General features: G+C 43.7%; 1 protein-coding gene across 12 annotated transcripts in view; it reads right to left on the bottom strand.

The window, feature by feature from the left end:
* Positions 1-19,262, bottom strand: part of kmt2cb (lysine (K)-specific methyltransferase 2Cb) — a 99,060-nt gene that overhangs the window by 22,760 nt on the left and 57,038 nt on the right. For 7 of the 12 annotated variants that reach the window (XM_036138204.1, XM_036138200.1, XM_036138202.1 and 4 more), the window contains 17 exons: positions 18,451-18,570; positions 18,064-18,189; positions 17,853-17,983; positions 15,214-15,406; positions 13,561-13,653; positions 13,238-13,285; positions 12,339-12,479; positions 10,591-10,623; positions 10,222-10,368; positions 9,982-10,123; positions 9,648-9,883; positions 9,399-9,472; positions 7,440-7,637; positions 5,203-7,203; positions 2,434-2,747; positions 740-2,325; positions 533-644 (listed from right to left, as the gene is read on the bottom strand). In XM_036138204.1, coding sequence (XP_035994097.1) covers positions 533-644; positions 740-2,325; positions 2,434-2,747; positions 5,203-7,203; positions 7,440-7,637; positions 9,399-9,472; positions 9,648-9,883; positions 9,982-10,123; positions 10,222-10,368; positions 10,591-10,623; positions 12,339-12,479; positions 13,238-13,285; positions 13,561-13,653; positions 15,214-15,406; positions 17,853-17,983; positions 18,064-18,189; positions 18,451-18,570 — 5,695 coding nt within the window. The remainder of the gene's footprint in view (positions 1-532; positions 645-739; positions 2,326-2,433; positions 2,748-5,202; positions 7,204-7,439; positions 7,638-9,398; positions 9,473-9,647; positions 9,884-9,981; positions 10,124-10,221; positions 10,369-10,590; positions 10,624-12,338; positions 12,480-13,237; positions 13,286-13,560; positions 13,654-15,213; positions 15,407-17,852; positions 17,984-18,063; positions 18,190-18,450; positions 18,571-19,262) is intronic. The other 5 variants (XM_036138210.1, XM_036138207.1, XM_036138205.1 and 2 more) reach the window with 5 other exon arrangements.

The following is a 19,262-nucleotide window of genomic DNA, read 5'->3' as shown; positions in this document are numbered from 1 at the left end:
TGGACGGTTCATCAGAGGCCCTCTTTTTCAGTCGACAGTACATTTAGCATGGATTCTCTACGGACCATTACAAGGCCTTTGTTTGGGCAGTAGTATAAAGCTTGGTACTCCACATTACTCCAGACTTCTTGAATTGAGAAAGCTTCCTGGAGAGGAAGCGAAACGTCTTCAACTACGAAAAAGAAGTCCAGTTGCTTTGTTTTTTACTTTTTTTTGGAAGATTCTCTACCGGGTTTCATAAAGGAAGACCGCCAATAAATCAAACTAGCATTGAGTGCACAGTATATAGATACTCATCAGTAGGCCAACATTTCTACACTAAAAATCCCTTTTTCTGAGAAACTTTTTATATTTTTTTAATCACACAAATCTACAGAGAACGCCTGAAACATCTCCCTCTGCGTGACAAACTCCGCGAGCTTAAATATGAATTGGGTGTAAACGAGTGACCTCTCTGAGGACGTGCTTGTGTATGAGAAGCACCTGTGATCGTCTGGACGGCGCCCTGCTGGGTAAAACTAGCAGCATTTACCTGTTCATCACCATCGGCGCCATCCCCATGTTGTTCTGAACCATGACTTTATTGATACCCTTCAAGGCAACCATCTTGGCTTTCATAATGGGGTCGGTGATCGCGTCAAAATCTGTCAAACGCAGAAAAGGCACGGTCAGACGTAATCACGTTGCGCTGCGTGTAAATATGGCGGCCCGGGTACCCGGGTCGGCCCAGACGCCCTACCGATGTTGGGGAAGAAGGTGTCGCTGGACCGCTGTCGAATCATGGCCTGCATCTGACGCTGCTGCTGCTGCTCCTGCCTCTCCTGGTCAAGGAGGTCCTGCAACAGGAGCGGCTGCTCCTCCAGCAGAAGAGGACGGTGCTGCTGGTTGTGCTGACCCATGCTCTGGTTCAGCGCGGCCTGCTGGGCTTGGCTTAGACCGGCCTGGTCTCCGCCGGCCGCAAGTCCGGCCGGCTGGTCGGCCCCAAAGCCAGGAGCAGATAGCTGTCCCGTAGCGGCTGTGTCTGCTATTGTTTGGCTCCCTGGAAGCGCGGAGGTATGCTGATTATCGCTGACTGGGTTCTGCTGGGCCAGGAGGTTACCTCCCTGACTGACGGACTCCATGATTGGGTTTAATGACTGCTCCTCAGGCTGCTGTTTAATGAGTAAACTAGAAAGGACTGGGGTGGAGTCAGAGAGCACTCCCTGCTGGTTTGAGGGGTTTTCAGGTTGTTGCTGGTCTCCCACCTCAGGTGGCCCCTGACAGTCTTTGACCTCCGTTTTAATTTCCTGATCCGCTGCCAAGGAATCCGAGCTGTGACTCCCAGGGACTTCCGGCTTAAGCTCGCATGTGGACTGCTTCCCCGTGGACTCTGGCTTGGACTGAGCAGACGCTGAGCTGGACGAAGGCTCGATTTCAGGGATTGCACTTTTAGGAATGTCTGTTGCTTCAGCATTGTCGTCCATGGGATCACTGAGGTCCAGTTCTTCGTTGAACAGGTCTTTCTTGATGTCGTCCAGGTCAGGGTCCGTGTAGGCAATTATGTCAAACTTGCCAGACGTTAGAAAGTCATCAAGGTGCAGGTCATTAGTCTCCAGGTCCAGGTCTTTGCCGTCCTCGGAGTCCAAATTCAGATTTTCTAAGTCGGCATCAACCAGATCTTTCACCTCCACGTCCTCGAGGTCTTTGACAGCGGAGTCTTCCGCATCCAGCTTCTCCTCCACTGCTTCACTGGTAGCCACAGAGACCGCCTCAGACTGGCCGGCAGGGGGTGCAGAGAGGATGATGGACGACGTCATGCTCTGGGTCTCGTTTGAAGCGGGCTGGCTCATTGATCTCATTAGAGGAGCCTGTTTGATGCAACCTATCCCCGGCATCTGGGTCTGCTGATGAAGATTATCCAAGCTGGCCGACAGGTGTAAGTGGCCGGTCTGACTGTTCAGAGGGTCCACCATTCTAGGCCCCTGGCTCAGAGGGAACCGGGAGTCGGGCAGTCCGGGAAAGCCCTGCAGCCTCGGAGCCTGCAGGTTGGGGTCGACGTTGCCTCCTTGCATAGCGCCGTGTGGGAACGGCATGCGCGGCCTGCTCTCTGCTGCCCTGTGCCGCAGCTCGATGAAATGCTGACCCATGATGTTGTGCTGCTGCAAAGGCACGTTGCTTGGCGGGCAGTGGTGAGGCATACCCATGGGGTTTCCTCCCATGCCTTTCGTCATCTCGGCAGGCATCGACATTCTCATCTGCGGAGGGACATCCTGCATCGGGTGATCCGCTCTGAGGAAGAACTCCTGAGGGCCATGGGGTCCTAAAGCTCCAGGTGGAAATCCAAACCTTGAAAAAAGGTTCAAACAAAGAAAATGCATTATAGTTTGAATAAAAAAAACATATTGGATAATAGTAAAAAAAAAGACTAAGCACAAAAAAATAACAAAATTAAACCTTGGTCCCTGGTGTCTCAAATTAGGATCCCCAGGATGCGGCGCCCGCTGGATGTGCCCCTCATTAGGAAAACAGACTCGCTGATCCCCTGGAAAGTTGCCAGGAAACCTCATTGGCCCTCTCATGGGCCCTTGGCCAGGATAGGGTGGAGGAGGCCTGTTGAACATTTCACCTTGTTGACCGGGGCCCTCGTGGGGCCAGGGTCGCGGGGTTCCTGGGGTTAAGTTGCCGGCAGGATCCTGAGGGCCCCTCTCCTGTCTGTTGGCAGTCCTCTGCTGCTGCTGCTTGAGGATTAGCTCTCTAATTTTTTGTCGCTACAGAACAGATGAAAACAAAAAGGATTAATAAGAAATCTAAGTGTTTTTTTTTTCTTCTTAAATACTTGTTCAGTTCATTTTGGCTGTTACAGTAGTACCATGGCCTACATGGACATTTCCCATTTGCTAAAGTAATAGCCAACTACAATATCTACTTAAACTTAAATAAAAATAAATTAATCTGTAACTTCAGTAGCTTAATCTCGCACTGATGTTTTTTTTTTCCTTTATTCGACCTTTATTCAGTACAGAAAAAATATACATCCTCAGACAATTGTTAGTGCCCCAAACAATTGCTCTAAGTGACAAAGATGTTTTTAATTCAAGTTTTACTAACTAGAAGTTAATTAAAAAAAAATAAATAAACTGGTCGACCTAAAAAGCAAATCCATGATTTTATACTTCTCTAGATTAATACGACTTTATTTATACAACACTTTAAAAACAACACTGTTGACCAAAGTGCTGCATAAAAGCTAATGAAATGCAGAAATACCCTCGTCAGCGCCAGCAAGCAGAATTAAAATAAAACTATGACCAATTAATAAAACATCAGAATAATCAAACTAATAAAAATATATAAAATAATGACATCTCTCATGCTTTTTAGCTTCTGATGTGTCAGAGGCTAATTTCTTTAACCCAGTAACCACAAGACTGGATAAAGACCCATAGATCACAGGGGAGAAATCTGCAAACTCACTGCTAAGAGCGCTGCGGCTAAAAGAAGCATCTTGGTGTCATAGTCTCCATAACCATTGAGGTACGTTCACACCCAACGCTAACAAAGTGAATTTTTTGCAACCATCGCCTGTCGTTGGTCGGCTGACATTTTTCCTCTCTATTGGAAACAACTGCCGCCGACAAAGCAGTGAATTTCGCCCCCAGCTGGCTTCACCGCGTCATCAAAGTAGGAGGAGCGTCTAGCCTCCTGCTGCTTCCTGCTGTCTGTACGGATCCCTCTGGGGCACCAACTACAGGCGTCTTAAATCAGTCAGTAAATCAATCATTGTCATAGAAATTTAGCCATTTCTGTGCTTGTTAATGTTAAGAGTGAAGGACTCTTAACATAATGCACACTGACAGAAAAGTTTGGATTGTTGAACTCGAGCAAAACTTGGCTTTGCACTATTCGCACCGTTAGCATCCCTGGAAACGAGTTGATCACATCGCGGACCGTTAATTTGCTCCTGAACGCAGCTTTGAACAGGGATAACGTAAATCCCGCGCTCCATTCGTCCTCTTCGCATTCGGTGTGAACGCACCTTCAAACAGCATTCCCAAACTAACCAGTTCTTTGCTGCCATTACCTGTCCTTCACAGATGTAAACAGGACTGGGCGATTAATCGATGTAAATTCAAATTAATCGCTAGAAATTAATGAAGATTTCATTTCTTGGGAAGAAAATAAGTCAAGATTTGTTTTGCCAATGCAATCTCCTGGGCTTCCATAAAACTTTGCACTACATCAGTCCCGAAGGAGGAAATAGTTTTGTTAATAGGATGCAATGGTGAATGCATGTTTAGGAAATTAGATTGTCAAGATATTCTAAAGAGGAAACTTTCTTTACCCTAATACGAGGGAGGGACTTTAATTTATCCACTTACTTATTTTTCTAAATTAGTTTGAAGTTACACAAGTAAAGCAAGGCCTGTCTTTAAATGTGTAATACCACTAGCAGCAAACATTTTGTTAGATTTTCATTGTTTACTATGGAGAAGCCAGCCAACTTGTTTTATAGGCACGTTTCAAAGCTTGTATTTAGTTGCACTTTAAATTGATGATTGAAATAAAAGCTATAAAAATTATTTCAGTAATTGTTTTTTGTTAAAACGAAAGGGGGTAAAAAAATATCGCCCAGCCTGAGATGTTAAGATGGGGAGTTTGCTAAACTGAACATGGATTTCCCATAAAAACTGAGACAAACACGTCAGCTGGGTTTGGAGGAAGCAAAAAAGACCCTCATGCCCACAGTGAAGTTTAGTGGAAGGTCAGTGGTTCTGTGGGCCTTTTGCTCTTCCAAATGCTCAGGAAAGCTTTGTTACAACACAGGGCAGAAAATGCTGGTTCTCTGTGCCAGAACAGCTGAAAATGTGAGACTGGGCCCTCTAATAGAATAACGACCCAAAACAACAAAGAAATGATTCAGACACAAAATCAACCTTCCTCCAAGGCGATCAGAGCTCCAGACAGAGACAAAGCTTCCCCCCCCCGACATGTTAGATGTTACAGCAGCAGAATAACCAGTGTTTTATTACCAAGAGGAGCCTGTACAAATTATTAACAATTGTGTTTAAAGATGTATTAATCAATGCCCTGCCCCCCTCCACTGAATAAATGAGTTTTCTTACACACACAAAAAAAAAAGTGAAATTCAACTTTGATGAGCGTTTCCTCTAAGTGTGTTAGAGGAAACCAGTGTTTTCCCAGGCGGTTTCAGTTTTGGGGTACCTGTTTTAGTCTCTCCTCCGTCTCAGCGAGAGATACACCTTGTGCTTCAGAAGACGAAGCAGGCATCTGTGGGTTGTTTGGCATTTGGATGGCATCTTGGGGGCCCGCTCCGTTGTTCCCCATAGTCGTCCGATCTTTCATCTCCATTTTGTCATTTGGCTGTGGACAGGGCGCCACGGCTGCTTGCTCGAAGGGGTCGTGCCCGGGAGTTTGACCGGGTCTTGTAGACGGGGACTGGCCAAATCCGTCCTCTGCGACCCCGGGGTGTTTCTGTGTGAGCGCGTCTGGATGAGGGAACTGCTCCGGAAGCCTGGTTTGAGGCGACGAGAAGGGGTCTGGACCCAGACCCGGTCCTGGCCTCACCATGAGTCTGTTGTGCACATCAGAGGCAGGTCTTGGGGTACCTGGAGGTTGGGCATACGGGTCATTAACCATCGTTCTATGCGTCCCTGGCTGTGAAAAAATCTCATTACTCCCTGTCCTAGATGGCCCAGGTGTACTAGCGAATGGTTCTACTGGCCCCCTCTGGCTACCTGGTGACTTGGAGAACCTTTCGCCCACAGAGGGTCGTGGAGTACCTGGTGGATGGCCAAAGGGATCCATCGAGTGGGAAGGGGATATCCGTTGTCCAAGGTGGGCCTTATGAGCGAACTGGTTCATCCCACTGGGACGAGGAGTAGCAGGAGCCTGTGAGTAGGGGTCCGAGGCTGGACTGGGTGAGTTCGACTGACCGTAGTTGTCATGTGGACGCGGCGTGCCTGGAGGTCGAGCGTAGGGTTCAAAAAATGGCCGAGGTTGAATGCCGTGTTCATTCATGGCTCGCTGGTTTCCTCCAGGCTGGGAAAAAGGGTCGGGACCCGGCTTGTTGGGAGCAGGCGGCTGGGCAAACGGGTCGTACGTGAAGCGATCCGGCCTGGGAGTGGACGGCGCGTGCGCATAAGGGTTTCTGGACATCTGAGGAACCGGTGCCGACTGAGAAAACGAGTGCCCCTGAGGGTGATGTTGAGCCATCCTAGGCGGACTGGTGAAGCTGTCGTTCGCTGAAGGCTTCGGGGTGTGCGGCGCGTGTGCGTAGGGGTCGTTTGGTTGATTTTGGGGGAATCTGTCAGCTGGATGCTGCCCCGGTCGGCTGAAGGCGTCCTGAGCCTGAGGAGGGGGCATTGGTGTTTTAAATAGAGGGACAGATCCGGACTCATTACTTCCGGGTATCGGCGCCATTAGAGGCCTTGCGTAAGGGTCAGACAAAATCAACTTGTTCTGGGTCAAGCGCTGATAGGCTTCGTTTCGTATCATGGGCCTCGAGTATGGGTCCCGCCCAGGAGAACCCATCGGGGATCTTCCTTGAGCCGCCTGACTGCCCCTGGGCGGCCCGATGGGCTTTAGAAACGGATCCATTTCTCCCGTTGGTCTTGGCGTGTCAGGAGGTTTGGCATAAGGGTCGCTGCACACCGACGTGGGAGACCCAAATGATTCGTGTGCTGGAGAGGGTCTTCCTCGGTCCTGCGGCTCCGTCAGAGAGGTGGGCGATTTGCCAGACTCCACAGACATTCTGCGACAGGTGTTTGGTCCGAGAGGCGGCGGCCTTGGGGTCCCGACCATTTTGGCGTACGGGTCCCACGGAGAAGATGGTCCGGAACCAGAGGAGCCCGGCGAGAACACCTGCGGAGACTGGGGCTGGGACGACGGACCAGAAGGAGGGGGAGGGGGCGGTCGGACAAACACATCCTCTGAGGAACAAGACGTTGGGGTTGCTTGTAGCTGCGGCCTCGCGAAGGTTTCCTTTGAGTTTAACTGCTGAATGGGCGAGGAGCTGCCGTTGCTGGGTTGAGAGGCTGGACTCTGGTTGCCGCTGTTGGTGCCATCGCCCTCTGCCTGGCCGCCCGTCTGCTGCTGATGCTGCTGCTGTTGCTGCTGCTGCTGCTGGAGTTGCTCGTTTTTCACTTGCTCCAGTTTCTGAGTGGCTTCGATTTTGGCTTGCTGTTTGCTTTTCTGCCTCATTTGCTGTCAAGACAGAACACACACACAGAGGGAGAGAAAGACGTTAGATTTCAACAGAGATGCAGAATTTATTCTCATGCCAAGAATGAACTGGACCTACTAACCACCAATGTCATCACGGTTAATGCGAAGGATAGTGCAGTTGTTTAGGAAGCGTTAATAAACGACCACTTCTTAGCTGTCTTTATATTAAGTGGACCTGGCGCTGCATTCTCTGACTTCATTGCATACAATCTTACCTGTCTAAACTTCCACTCTTGTTCATGCTCTGACTCTTTTGGTTTCAAAGGGTCTTTAAACAGGAGTTCTGTGTCTAGTGGTATGTTGGGATCAAACACCTCAGGGGGATGTTGCTGTGGATGATGCCTCTTCACCGTCTCATTCGACATCTGGACTTTGTTGATGCGCAGGGCTGCTCGGTTATCTCTTGCCTTTTGCTAAACAGCAAAATCAAACACAATGACAAATACAGGAGGTCACAGAAGTTTTTTTTCAAAAACACGAGTCTGTGGCAGAACAACAACAGTATTCATATTAAAGGATGTGAGGACACGATTCAGTTACTAAAGTTGTTTCTAAAACAGCTTTCTTAGATTTTACAGCTGTAACTTTAGATGAATATCAAAAGCCCTTAATGAAATTTTCTTTACCTAAAAAGAAAAAAAAATGTTTTTTTTTTGCTGAATTTTAACGCTTTATACAGTTTCTATTCAAACCTGAGCTGGTTTATTTTCTTTTTGTTTTTGGTTTAACAGCCACAGATGTGCAGAGATGCTGATTACCATCACTAAGCTCTCTCACTTTGCCATCTGATTGGTACCGATAACGATTCCCAGATACCGGGTATCGGTACCGTATCGGGTCAAATGTGAAAGGTACCCATCCCTAACCATTATACACTTGACCATTGTACATCAGTTTATTTATCTGGGTGGTCCTAATTTTTGTTTACCTATTGGGATAATCACAAAATCACAGACATGCTTAATATCTCAAATTAAATTATTATTATTTTTTCATCTACAGATTTTATACAAACATCCACATTACCGATGATGGTTTTGGGTAAAAAGGCTTTTATTTTGAAGGTGAGAGGTGTGTTTCTTTGTGTGGGAAACTACACCCTAGTATTTCTGTCCGCTCATACTAACAAAAATTAACAGTGCATGGACTCCTAAGTATGGGCTGAAATATAATGTTTAAGGAAGTATTTTGCATTAATATATTACCTATATTAACTGTACATTAATATAATGCGAAGGACTGCTTGGAATAAAATAGTTTTGTTAGTAGTTATTTTAAATTAATGCTTTGCATGTCAATAATATATTCGGCCTGTTGCTCATGCCTGACAGACAACATAGTGCCCAAGATGGTAAAGGTGACGGAGTTGGGAGATGGAACATAAAAATCTAATTCCTTAGTTACAAGCAGGTCTACTTTTAAGCATTTACTGAACAGGTAAAATCTCTACTGCTTTTGTCACAGCTATAGTTTGAAATATCTCCCAGTTTGACCTGGGACATATTTCCTTTTTTGTTTTTGTAACACAAATATTTACAGTTTGACAGAACGGTTGAAAAAAAACGCTGTCAGCAGGTCATATTGCTTTAAATCACTCAGTCGCAAAGACTACTGCTAACAATAGCTGAAAAACATCGTATTTACATATTATCAAGCACAGTGCTGCAACAATTGGGTTGAATCAGTGATCTCCGAATTATTCTAGTGGCCCTTTGGGAAAGTTAATCGCCCTCCCCTGCCTGAAACCTTTGCAGGAGGTGATCAACTCCAGCGTCAAAAAGCCAGTGTCCTGCATCCTCAGCTCAACACACCTAGCTCAGATTATTAGATCATTAACAGATCTCTGCAGAATCCAATAAACTCAGCCATTTAAGTCAGCCGTACATGAGAACATGGATACATCTAAAACAAGCAGGACGCCGGCTCTTGAGGACTGGAGCCAAAGACCGCTGGACTAATTGTAATTGTTGTATTATCCTCTCCTAAAGTAAGCAGTCAAAGAAGTTTTACACATAGTTATCACAACTGATGCAAGCTGGGGTTTTTTGGTCATCCCTGGGAATATCTAATATTTGTACCAATAGTAGTAAATTCTCTGTTCAGATGTTAGCCTGGATTAAACGGTACACTGGCAAAAAGCAGGAGGCCAAACACAGGAGTCTGAGGGACCTTACCACATATGGGGCCCTGTCTTGTGAGCTAGCTTTCCTCCAAAGTTTAGCAATTTGCTTAACCCTTGTAGACCAATCTGTTGGAAGAACACAGCATATTGTTTTCTTAGAGGGCGTTTTTACACTGTGCAACTTAAATCATTCAGCAGCAACAACAACAAAAAAAATATGACCTCAAATGAAACAAAAGTCACGACATCATGAGAACTTAAATAAATAAATAAATAAATCAGGACCAAAAGAAATACCAACCCGGGTATTCTTCTTTAAGGTTGGGGAAATTGATATTTGTATATAGGACAGGGGCGACGGTCGCCAGCTCCCCGAGCGTCTCCTCCTTCTCCCACTTGAGCGTGCTCCGCTGGGCGTTTGACATGGCTTCAGTTTCCCCGTCAGGCAAAGACCCCGGAGGCACAGGGCCAGGACCGTGGGTAGAAGGCGGCCATGGACCAACGGCCTCTCTGGCCATCTGATTAAACTTTCGATCCCTGGAAGAAAAAGAAGAACGGCTTAAAAAAAAAAAAACATTATTATAGAGAACAAAACAAGACCCTCTGGTCTTTATTGGCAGGAGGCAGTCTGCTACCTTGGATTGTCAGTGAAAGGCATACGGTTCAGTGGGGAGAAATTTTCTGGGATGCAAGGTCCTGTTGCGGGGTTTGCAGGGAAACGTGGGTTTGGTCCCCTCATACCATTGATCATTGGCATCCTTGGAAACATCGGGTTTCCTACAAGCACAACATAAGACGCAGATATGATGCCTGGACCTTTGAAAGCTTTGTGTTGTGCTTATGTATGAGTAGCATAAGGAGCCTGGCTAATGTACCTGCATTAGGATGATGAATACCTGGGCCAGGTGTGGCAGGGAGCGGCCCTGGGACCTGGGGGTGAGGCACCTGTGGTGGAGGTGGTTGGTTCGTGCTCGGGCTGAGGACTGCAGTGAAGAGATCTTCCACATCCTTGCCTTCCAGCTCTGGAACAGCGTGCCAAACACCACGTTGAGCACATAAGTAATATATCTAATATTTAATGAAGTACAAATTTGAACCCCTTATTTTAGGTCCTTAGCTACTGTCTGAGAAATCATCCGGTAGAAATATATTTGTATTAGCATTGATTTTCGTGACTTCCTTTCTTTACAAAACACTGAATTAGGCAAAAATGTGAAAATTTAATAAAGAAAAAACATACTAACCTGGAATTTTGTAAAATTTGCTGAGGATTGATTCTGTAAAAAAAAAAAAAAAAAAAAAAATCACAAAACAACGTCATTTGATCTACACTGAAATGTAGACAAGTGTATTTTTTTTTGTCATTTTTATACCACAACAAAATGCAAAAAACCCAAAAAAACAAACATTAAGGTTCAAATAAAGTAAGCTTGAGGAACTGGGGAGTTTTCAACCAAGCTAAAAGTTTTTTTTAAACATCTGTGGCTCAACCACTGCTGCAGGAGTGTGATAGTGTGAAAATCTATTAATGGGGAGGTCGGGAAAAAAAGGAAAACAATGTCTTAAAAGCTTTTACAAACACATCTAAGATTTGAAATATGCTGCAGATATTATTACTGGGTAATAATATCTGCAGCGTTTGAATGCCAGTGTAAGTCCTTCTTGTGTTTGATGAGAGGAAGGCAAACTAGTGTGAAATGTTTTTCAGACAACATGAATCCTTTTATGGCTCAAACTACTGGAGGCAGTCCGCTAGTTTTTGTCTCCACACCACAGGAACTCTGGCTCCCTGTAGTTCATACACTACTTTGACTGGCTTTTCCTTTTTTTAGACCCCGGATCCTTTTCTCACCTCAAAATTGAACCTTTCCTGGTTGGAGGGTAAAGGTTTGTGACTGAGCTTCACTGGTGACTAGAACAGGCCAATTTCCAGGTCGACTGGCCCTGACACGCGACCGGCTGCTCAGAAACGTGAAAACTGCAGTTTTTAAAAAAAATGCTAGCCATGCTATACAATAAAATGGTTGCGGTTGGTTTAGTGAATATAGTGACGATAATTTCAGTTTAAAATGTTAAATCCACAATCATTATCTTTTTACTTCTTATTATCCTTTTACTTCTTATTTTACTGCATTCTTATTTTTTGTCTGCACCATCAATACCAAGTCAAATTCCTTGGCGATTAAACTTGATTCTGATTTGCCATCGTTTTGATAAAAGCGGTTTCCCAGCTACCCTTCTCTCACACAGCAGTGTGACATCATCTCTGCTCCCGATATAACGCAATAATGACCTCAAAAAGGATAAAAAATTATTTTTATAATTTTCTATTTTTATATCATAGCTCTGAAAGTGAAGTCAGAATAGACTGAAACTGTTATCAGTAGGTCAAAGCTTTATCAAAACTGGAGATCGGAAATCGGCAAAACATTTCTGATCGCTCCATCTCTGAGCTACTTTGGGAAAAGAAAGCCTGTTCCTTAAATTCATCTACTAGCTGGCCGTTAGGTCACCTCAATATTTAATTTTGTTATTCAAGAGTCAACTTGTGGAATAGAGACATAGAAGGTAAGATTTCTTTCTTGGAGCGACTAAAGAGCTGTCGCTACATGCATGCTCGGTACGAGGAATTGCTGCAAAGTCAGACTGTCCCCTGTGGCTACGCGCTCTTTCAGGAGGAGTGAACGCTGCTAGTCCATGCCTTCATGCAATCTGCTGGGTTTCCTTAAAACAGAAAACTTTTTAACCAATCTGTTCGTATGATTTGACTGAATGGACTTTGTAAAGGGCCTTGAGATGACGTGGCGTTGTGAATCGGCGCTATGTAAATAAAACTGAATTTAGCCTTTCCAGCTATTCCAGGCTCTTAAGTAAAAAGTGTCCATTTAAACTAACAGACGCTGACATAAAAAATATTCAAACTCCTGACGTGGTTATTAGTTTGATGGGGAAGGTTTCTGTCTAATGCTCGGAGCCGATGTTTCACACTGACCATCAGTGACCATCTTGTCTAGCTCTGGGCTAAGAATGCCGTCCAGGGGTTCCTCTGGTATTGTTCGAGGAGTCCTTCGGCCGGTCTGAGACTGGGGCGCTACCGGGGAGCCGTCTGCGAGCGGCCCGATGTCCAGTCCAGCTGTGGAAACACAGAAATAAAGCACAAAAAAAAGTCGGAACAGAAACAATGCAAAAACCGAGCGTAAGAGTAGCTTTCTGATGAGTGAATGCGTGAGAATTTGCTTGTCTTAATAGCCAGTAGACAACGCAATTAAAATTGAACAATTTAAAACTCCTATTCAGCATTTTGACATCTTTATACTTTTCAAGCGATTAAAAAGTAGCTTTAAAATCTAATAATTTAATAGAAGGTGTATATAATACATTTATATAACTCTCAGGACCTTTTAAGATCAGAGATGGCAACACTTTTAAGACAAAAAAAAAAAGTACTGCAGAGCTTTTTGTCACGAAGCCAAAGGCATGAAGCCAGAGGCCCTTTACTGAATCCAGAAACTGTAAGGACATTTGCCAAGGCCCATCACTCTCTACACTGCTCATTTCTGAACGCTAGGACGCCCTTGTCAGTTCCTTTTCCGTCTTGAAGAAACCTTTTTTTAGAGGCAGAGATGAATTCATGAGAGGATATCTGAAGGCTCACGATCACAAAAGACTGACACGGCAAGTACATCCGGGCAAATACTGGAGGTGTGTTAGACGGGTACTGAGCACTTCATGGGAGTTATATAGCAATCTGAAATGGCTGAGCGAGGAAAGGCTAGGTATGGCGCAGCTGTAGTGTTGAGACATGCACAGCAAAGAGCAGAGAGACACACACACACACACGGCAGGAGGAATACACTAAAAGCAGGGAACTGGAGGCCAAAGCACCCTTACCAAAAGGAGGAGGTGAGCTGTCAACCTTGAAGGGGCAAAAATCAAGACCTACGGGAACCCAAAACCAGGTGAAATAAAACGGTGAGGACAGAACAAGCAAATCAAAAAGACAAAAAAAAAAACAAAAACAAACGTGAATAATTATTTTTTTTTAAATGAGGCATTAAAGAAAAAAAAAAAATCTTTGAGATGAAGAAAGCAAAATAAACATGTTCTCTGGGGACATTTCTGTACCAGGAGTAGCAGAGGATTACATAAACCCACAGCTAGGTGACTATTCATGTATTCTGTCACCGTCGCTGCCTGTGAGATATTTGACGCACCGGAGTCACTGCTTGGCTTTCCGAGCACTCCCAAGATGTCTGCACCAGTGTTCAGAACATCAGCTAGATCAACTAATGGTTCCTCTGTCGTCTCTGCAGATGAGGGAAAAGAAAAATAAAGGAAAGAAAGGAAAAACAAAAAAAAAAGAAAACCAAAGTGTCACAAATAATAAATGATGATGAACTGACATGAGGGATCTCGAGCCGCTTGTCTGGATGTCACATGTAGAACTCGTTGTTGATTAAACCTTGAATGAACTCAGATTTCCTACAGCCGTTTTAACCCCCGATAGAGGAAATCGCTATATTTGACTGACATGGAGTGTAATGCGATAGAAAAAGTACATTAACAGCTTGATGATGGATAACTAACCCCTGAAAAAGTGAGCAACGTGTCGACAAACGGAGCTAGCTCCTTTCAAAATAAAGAATCAAAGCTTCAGTTGGGATCCATAACCTACGAGCACCTTTTGATAAAATCATCTTTCATCACAAAAGTAAAAAAACACCATAAACTGAATTAGTTTATGTTCTGGGCAAAGCGTTGCTTGTAAATCCTATTATGAAACAGGATTATTTGGACTGTTATCTGCAGCTCTCCATAGAAGTTACATAGAAGAAAGTATAAATAATTGTCTTAAAAAACAAATAAATCCTATATTCTTGACAAACTAGTGAATGAATCTCAAAAAAAAAAAAAAGAAATCAAGCACAGATGGTCGGTTTTGGCATAAAACGGATTCATCTTCCGTTAAAAAAAAAAACACCCATAAAGGCAGAAGATGCGACGTTGGAAGCTGAAACAGAAAGCTGGAAGTTTCTCTATTGTTGATTGAAGATGCAATTAAAGTGTCTGTAACGCAGGCTGATAAATATTACCCTACATATTAACCTTTCTTGTTCTTGCTTCCTCCCCCTAAATACACGTACCCAGTAATAAAAAACAGCTTTATTCCTTGTAAAAAAAAAAAAAAAAAAAAATTGTCACTCTTTGCATTTTTTAGCCACATTACGACTGACAAATCTCAACTGTATTTTATTTGGGACTTTATGTTGAAGACCAAAACAAAGTAGTTCATAGTTTTACTTTTTTTTTTTTTTTTTACAAATATAATAATCTGAAAAGTGTGACTGTATTCTTCACCCTATAATTTAATATTACTAATAAAAATCCAGTGCAACCTATTTGTTTTTCCTCCTAAAGTCACTTTATTGGTAAATAAAGGTGGAGTTATTTTAATCTCGGTATTAATCCAGCTGTTCTGTGTAGGCCTCGGAGGTTCATGAGGGAACATTAGTGATCGTGAAGACCAGGGAACGCAGCTAGCAAATTTAGACATTCAATGAATCTAAGCGGGCTTGAGCTTTCTTGCACAGAACACAAGCTAAACATTTAGTCATTTTACTTGATCACATAAAATCCCAATAAAGCACAAGGAAGTATGTCGCTGTCATGTGACAAAAGTGCACAAAGGTTCCAGGGCATTTAGTCAGAAACGACTGGACTGAATTCATTTCCCACAACCTCGCTGATTTATTTTCAGATTTTAATTTCTTTGGCGCAGCATTAAATATTTAGCCTACGACATTGCTTCGGTGGCATGCATCATTGCGTCGCTGATCGGCGGCAACAAACGTATGGTTTCTACATACGTGGCGCGGCGGGCCTGGAAGGAAGGGAAGCCGTCGACGCGCTAAGCAGCGGGTCTGACGGCGCGTCCAGGAAGCCTGCGGCGGGCTGCTTCTTCTCCGCGTAGCTTTGCCCGTCTTCCAGCAAGCCCGATTCAACGCCCTGCTGCCTGCTCTGCTTGCTCTTGTCCAGCAGGTCCTTACCAAAGAAAGCCTCCTGAGAAAGACAGCAGACAGCGCCCGTCACCTCCGTGTCAGCAACGATTAATGATCAGGCAGAAAGACTAGACTGACTACAGGGGAGGGGGAAAAAAAAACACCACAGAGGAAAATAACAGAAGACAAATTCAACAAACAAGTCCGGCACCTTGGAGGCAAAGCTAAGAAAGAGTTTAGCTTTGGCTCTTCACAACCACTGCTGAGCGTTTTTCTTCTGGATAAACTTTACATAGACGGGTTTCCAGGTACTTAGAGATTCACTTCCATACAGAAAGCCAATATTTTTATCTTTGGCTACCACATTGTGCATGTCGGATTAAATAATACTACATATACTTGATCGATGGTATCAAGGTGTTACTTTATTGTATCTGTAATACTATATGCGTTGGTTGTGCTGTTCTTTTTACATCTCTCTTAGCAGGTGATGAAGCAGACTGAAGACGCTTTATCGTTCTCTCCCTTTTATCTCCTCTTTCTTTCACCTTTTCTCCTTTTTTTTCCTTGTTTTTCTTTTCCTCTTCTACTTTCTCATTGTAGTGTCCGTATAATATGAAATACTCCCCGCGTGAATTATAATAAAACTATTTACATGCGTAAAGCAAGCGGGGGGCACTCTGGGGAAAGCCGTACTGCTCCACTTGTGAAAGTAAAATCTGTTGGGCTCTTTTTGGCATTAAGACAACCATTCTCATTGCCACATTGCCAGACAGGACACTGCAAAAAAAAAAAAGAAAAGAAAAAAAAAAAAAAAAAAAAAAAAAGAGTTTAGCACCGTTTTGTCTAGCTGGGGGGTAAAAAAAAAAAGGAGCTCAAAGCTTTTGTGCTCAGTGCTGCAACACAAAGTCTGAACCAGTAAAGTCCAAACTTGTTGACAAGCAGGTTCATCGTTTTTCAAGTTTAGAGTATTAGCCACAAAAATGTTATTATAGAAACCTATTTATTTATAATAATAAAAAAAAAAAACACACCTTAAATGTTGAAAATCCCCCCCCCCAAAAAAATGTTATCCATCCACATGTGCTAGTGGGTCAAATGCGTATTGTTCTTTTTTACATTTTTCTTTTTTTAATTGTGGTTGAGGGCCACAATAAAGCCTTGTTAGGAACACATTTTGCCCCCGGGCTGCACTTTTCAGAGCACTTCTCCAAAGCGTCAGTCGCGCGGTTCTGACCCACCAGGACCGAGCTCCACCAATCAGCTGCCTCCCAAACGCCACCAACCACCCTAAGCAGCATGGAAGTGCACCGCTCGCCGCTGCGCTGAGACATTAAAGCCCAACGTTTTAGCTCAATAATTAATGTAATCTGCTTCGCTGTGTGAGACCTTTAGGTTTCCTCCTTAATGTGGTGGGATAAAGAGCCGTGGTGACAGCCACCACCGGCTTAATGCACACCACCTATCTATGTTTTAGGCAACACAAAGTGACACTAAGATACTGGCTGGGGACAAGGAGCCATCTTGAGTTAAGCCTTTGTATGCCAATTCAAAAGAAAGATGGGGGGGTGGGGTTATTTAAAAAGTTATGATAGTAGACGAGTGTCCTCTACTAAGAGATACTCCAGGATATCCTCCTTTTCCCAAAAAGATCACGCAGGGGCCACTGGGCCACTTATGAGTGAGAAGTTTCAATGCAACAAACTGGTTTCTACGCCTTCCCAAGGGTGACACAAAACACTTTATACAACAGTCTGAAGAAAACTTTACATTTGAACAGGAGAACAAAAGGTAAGACAGAAATGTAAACATAAAAGCAGCACTAGTATTATGCATTTCTAATCATAGTGTTTATTAATTGTCAATGTCATTTTGATGCAGAGATTAAAGCAAAGATAAAATCAAATTCACAGTGACACTTTTCCCAGACATGAACATCTAGACTTTTTTTCCGCCTGCCTTTTTAACAGCAGTCTGGACTTTTGAGAGCAAAATGTTCAGAGTGAAGCGCTTCAGTCTTAGTCATCTTATTTTTAGGTTTCACAAATCCACAGAAACGCTGAAACCGGCTTCTGATTTTCGGGGCGTGGGACAGCTACGGCACAGAGGGTTTGGTATCTGGATGAGCCCAGATCTCCTGTGCATCCAAAAAAATTATTTGAATGTCTTACAATATATGGAGTTGTTTCTTTTTTATTTAAAATGAAGAACTTTATTAACTTTATTTTGCTTGCAAAAAAAAAAAAAAGCTCTTTCAGAAAATTTTAGGGAGCCAGTTTAAGGACCACAGGGTTATTTATTTAAGTTGTACAAAGTTCAAAAAGTAGTGAAATGGCCCTCCTTTGATTTGGCACTCAGGTGTAGAGCACAGTGACTTGTTGGCAAGAAGAAGCGCGGCTCACTTTTTCTGTTCGCTTTGAAACTAATGTTTTAAAAGCTTAGTACAACAGCACATAAAACTGTTTAGGTTTTTAAGCGAAATAAAATCGATAGTCCTGATAACGAACCTGTAGGTAGGCTGGGAAAGCCTCTTCCAGTTTGGTCTTCTTCTTCCTGTAGCGTTTCTTTATCTTTTCTGGGACCTCTTGTCCAGAGGGCGTCTCATCCACAGGAGTGTCGGGCTGCGCTTCTGTCCAACCTGAATACAAAGCGTCACTTAAGTAATCTCCGAGTTCAACAAAATAGGATAAATTATGTGCATAATTCTGGTGCATTGACCTTCATCTTTACCGATGGGATTCTCTGACACGGAGCCAGAGGAATCTTTTCTGCAGAGGGCTCGCTTCGCTTTGCTTGGACCTTGGCCTGGCCGGCTTCTCTGGCGCACCATGAACCCACCTATGCCTGATAACAAGCAAAAACAGGGTTTCTTGCAAACGTACAATTAAGTGCAATTTCTCCATTTCAAAAGAGAGAGCCACTAGTTTAAAAAACTGCGTGGTTCCTGTTAACCGGCCAATGAATGCAGGCTTAAAAACACCAGACAGAGCCCTCTGTGCAGCTGAGGCCGTGAGATGGCAGCACATCTCTGCCTCTACGACGCCGGGCATGTACTGCACCATTTTATGCTTCAGGAGAGCTGTCTCCTTGGATCAGGTGCCCTACCCGGTCGGTACGGTTTCCTCTTCCTCTTCTTGACGCCGTTGGCCCCTTTGGAGTCATCCTCCGCCGGCTCTCGCTCCAAGCTCGAGTCAGACTTTGTCTCACAATCAAGGAGCTCCACCTCTGCGAGAGGTACAGAGAGGAGATGATTAGTGACAGCCCGGCAGCTGAGAACACCCCCGATAGGCCCCTCAAAACGGCAACGGGGTCAGTTTCATCCAGACCCCACTCTATAGCAAGATATCGACCTGATTAAACTTAAATCCCAGGACTGAAGACCCTTCTGTTAACTAGGGGGGAAAAAACGCTGAGCATAAAAAGCCAAAGATTACTATAGCAAACAAGCGTCTTGTTCCAGTGCACTGCAAAAAAGAAACTAAAAGTAAGTAAAATGTTCTTAGAATTAGTGTATTTTTCCTTGATTTGAGCATGTAAATAAGACTATTTGCCAGTGGGATGAGTATATTTTACCCCTAAAATAAGATAATTAGATACCCTGCACTTGAAATAAGATGATGGAGATGAATTGTTCTTATTTTAAGTGCATAAATCTTATTCCATTGGCAAATAGTCTTATATACCTGCTCAAACCAAGGAAAAAAGTACTAATTTCAAGAAATTTTTACTTACTTTTAGTTCCCTTTTTGCAGTGTGTTCTAACTATTCATTATTAGACAATTTAATCAAGCACAACAACACGCATAATACCTTTTGAGACCCTTATTTAAACTAATAATATACGTATAGATAGATATATACTTTTGAAAATCAAAATCTATACAGGTGAACATTAAAGGGGACATATTCTACCAAAA

This window comes from Fundulus heteroclitus, chromosome 6, assembly GCF_011125445.2.
Source record: "Fundulus heteroclitus isolate FHET01 chromosome 6, MU-UCD_Fhet_4.1, whole genome shotgun sequence".
Lineage (NCBI taxonomy): Eukaryota > Metazoa > Chordata > Actinopteri > Cyprinodontiformes > Fundulidae > Fundulus > Fundulus heteroclitus.
Note: the sequence above shows the minus strand (reverse complement) of the source record. Positions and strands in the feature narration are given on the sequence as shown.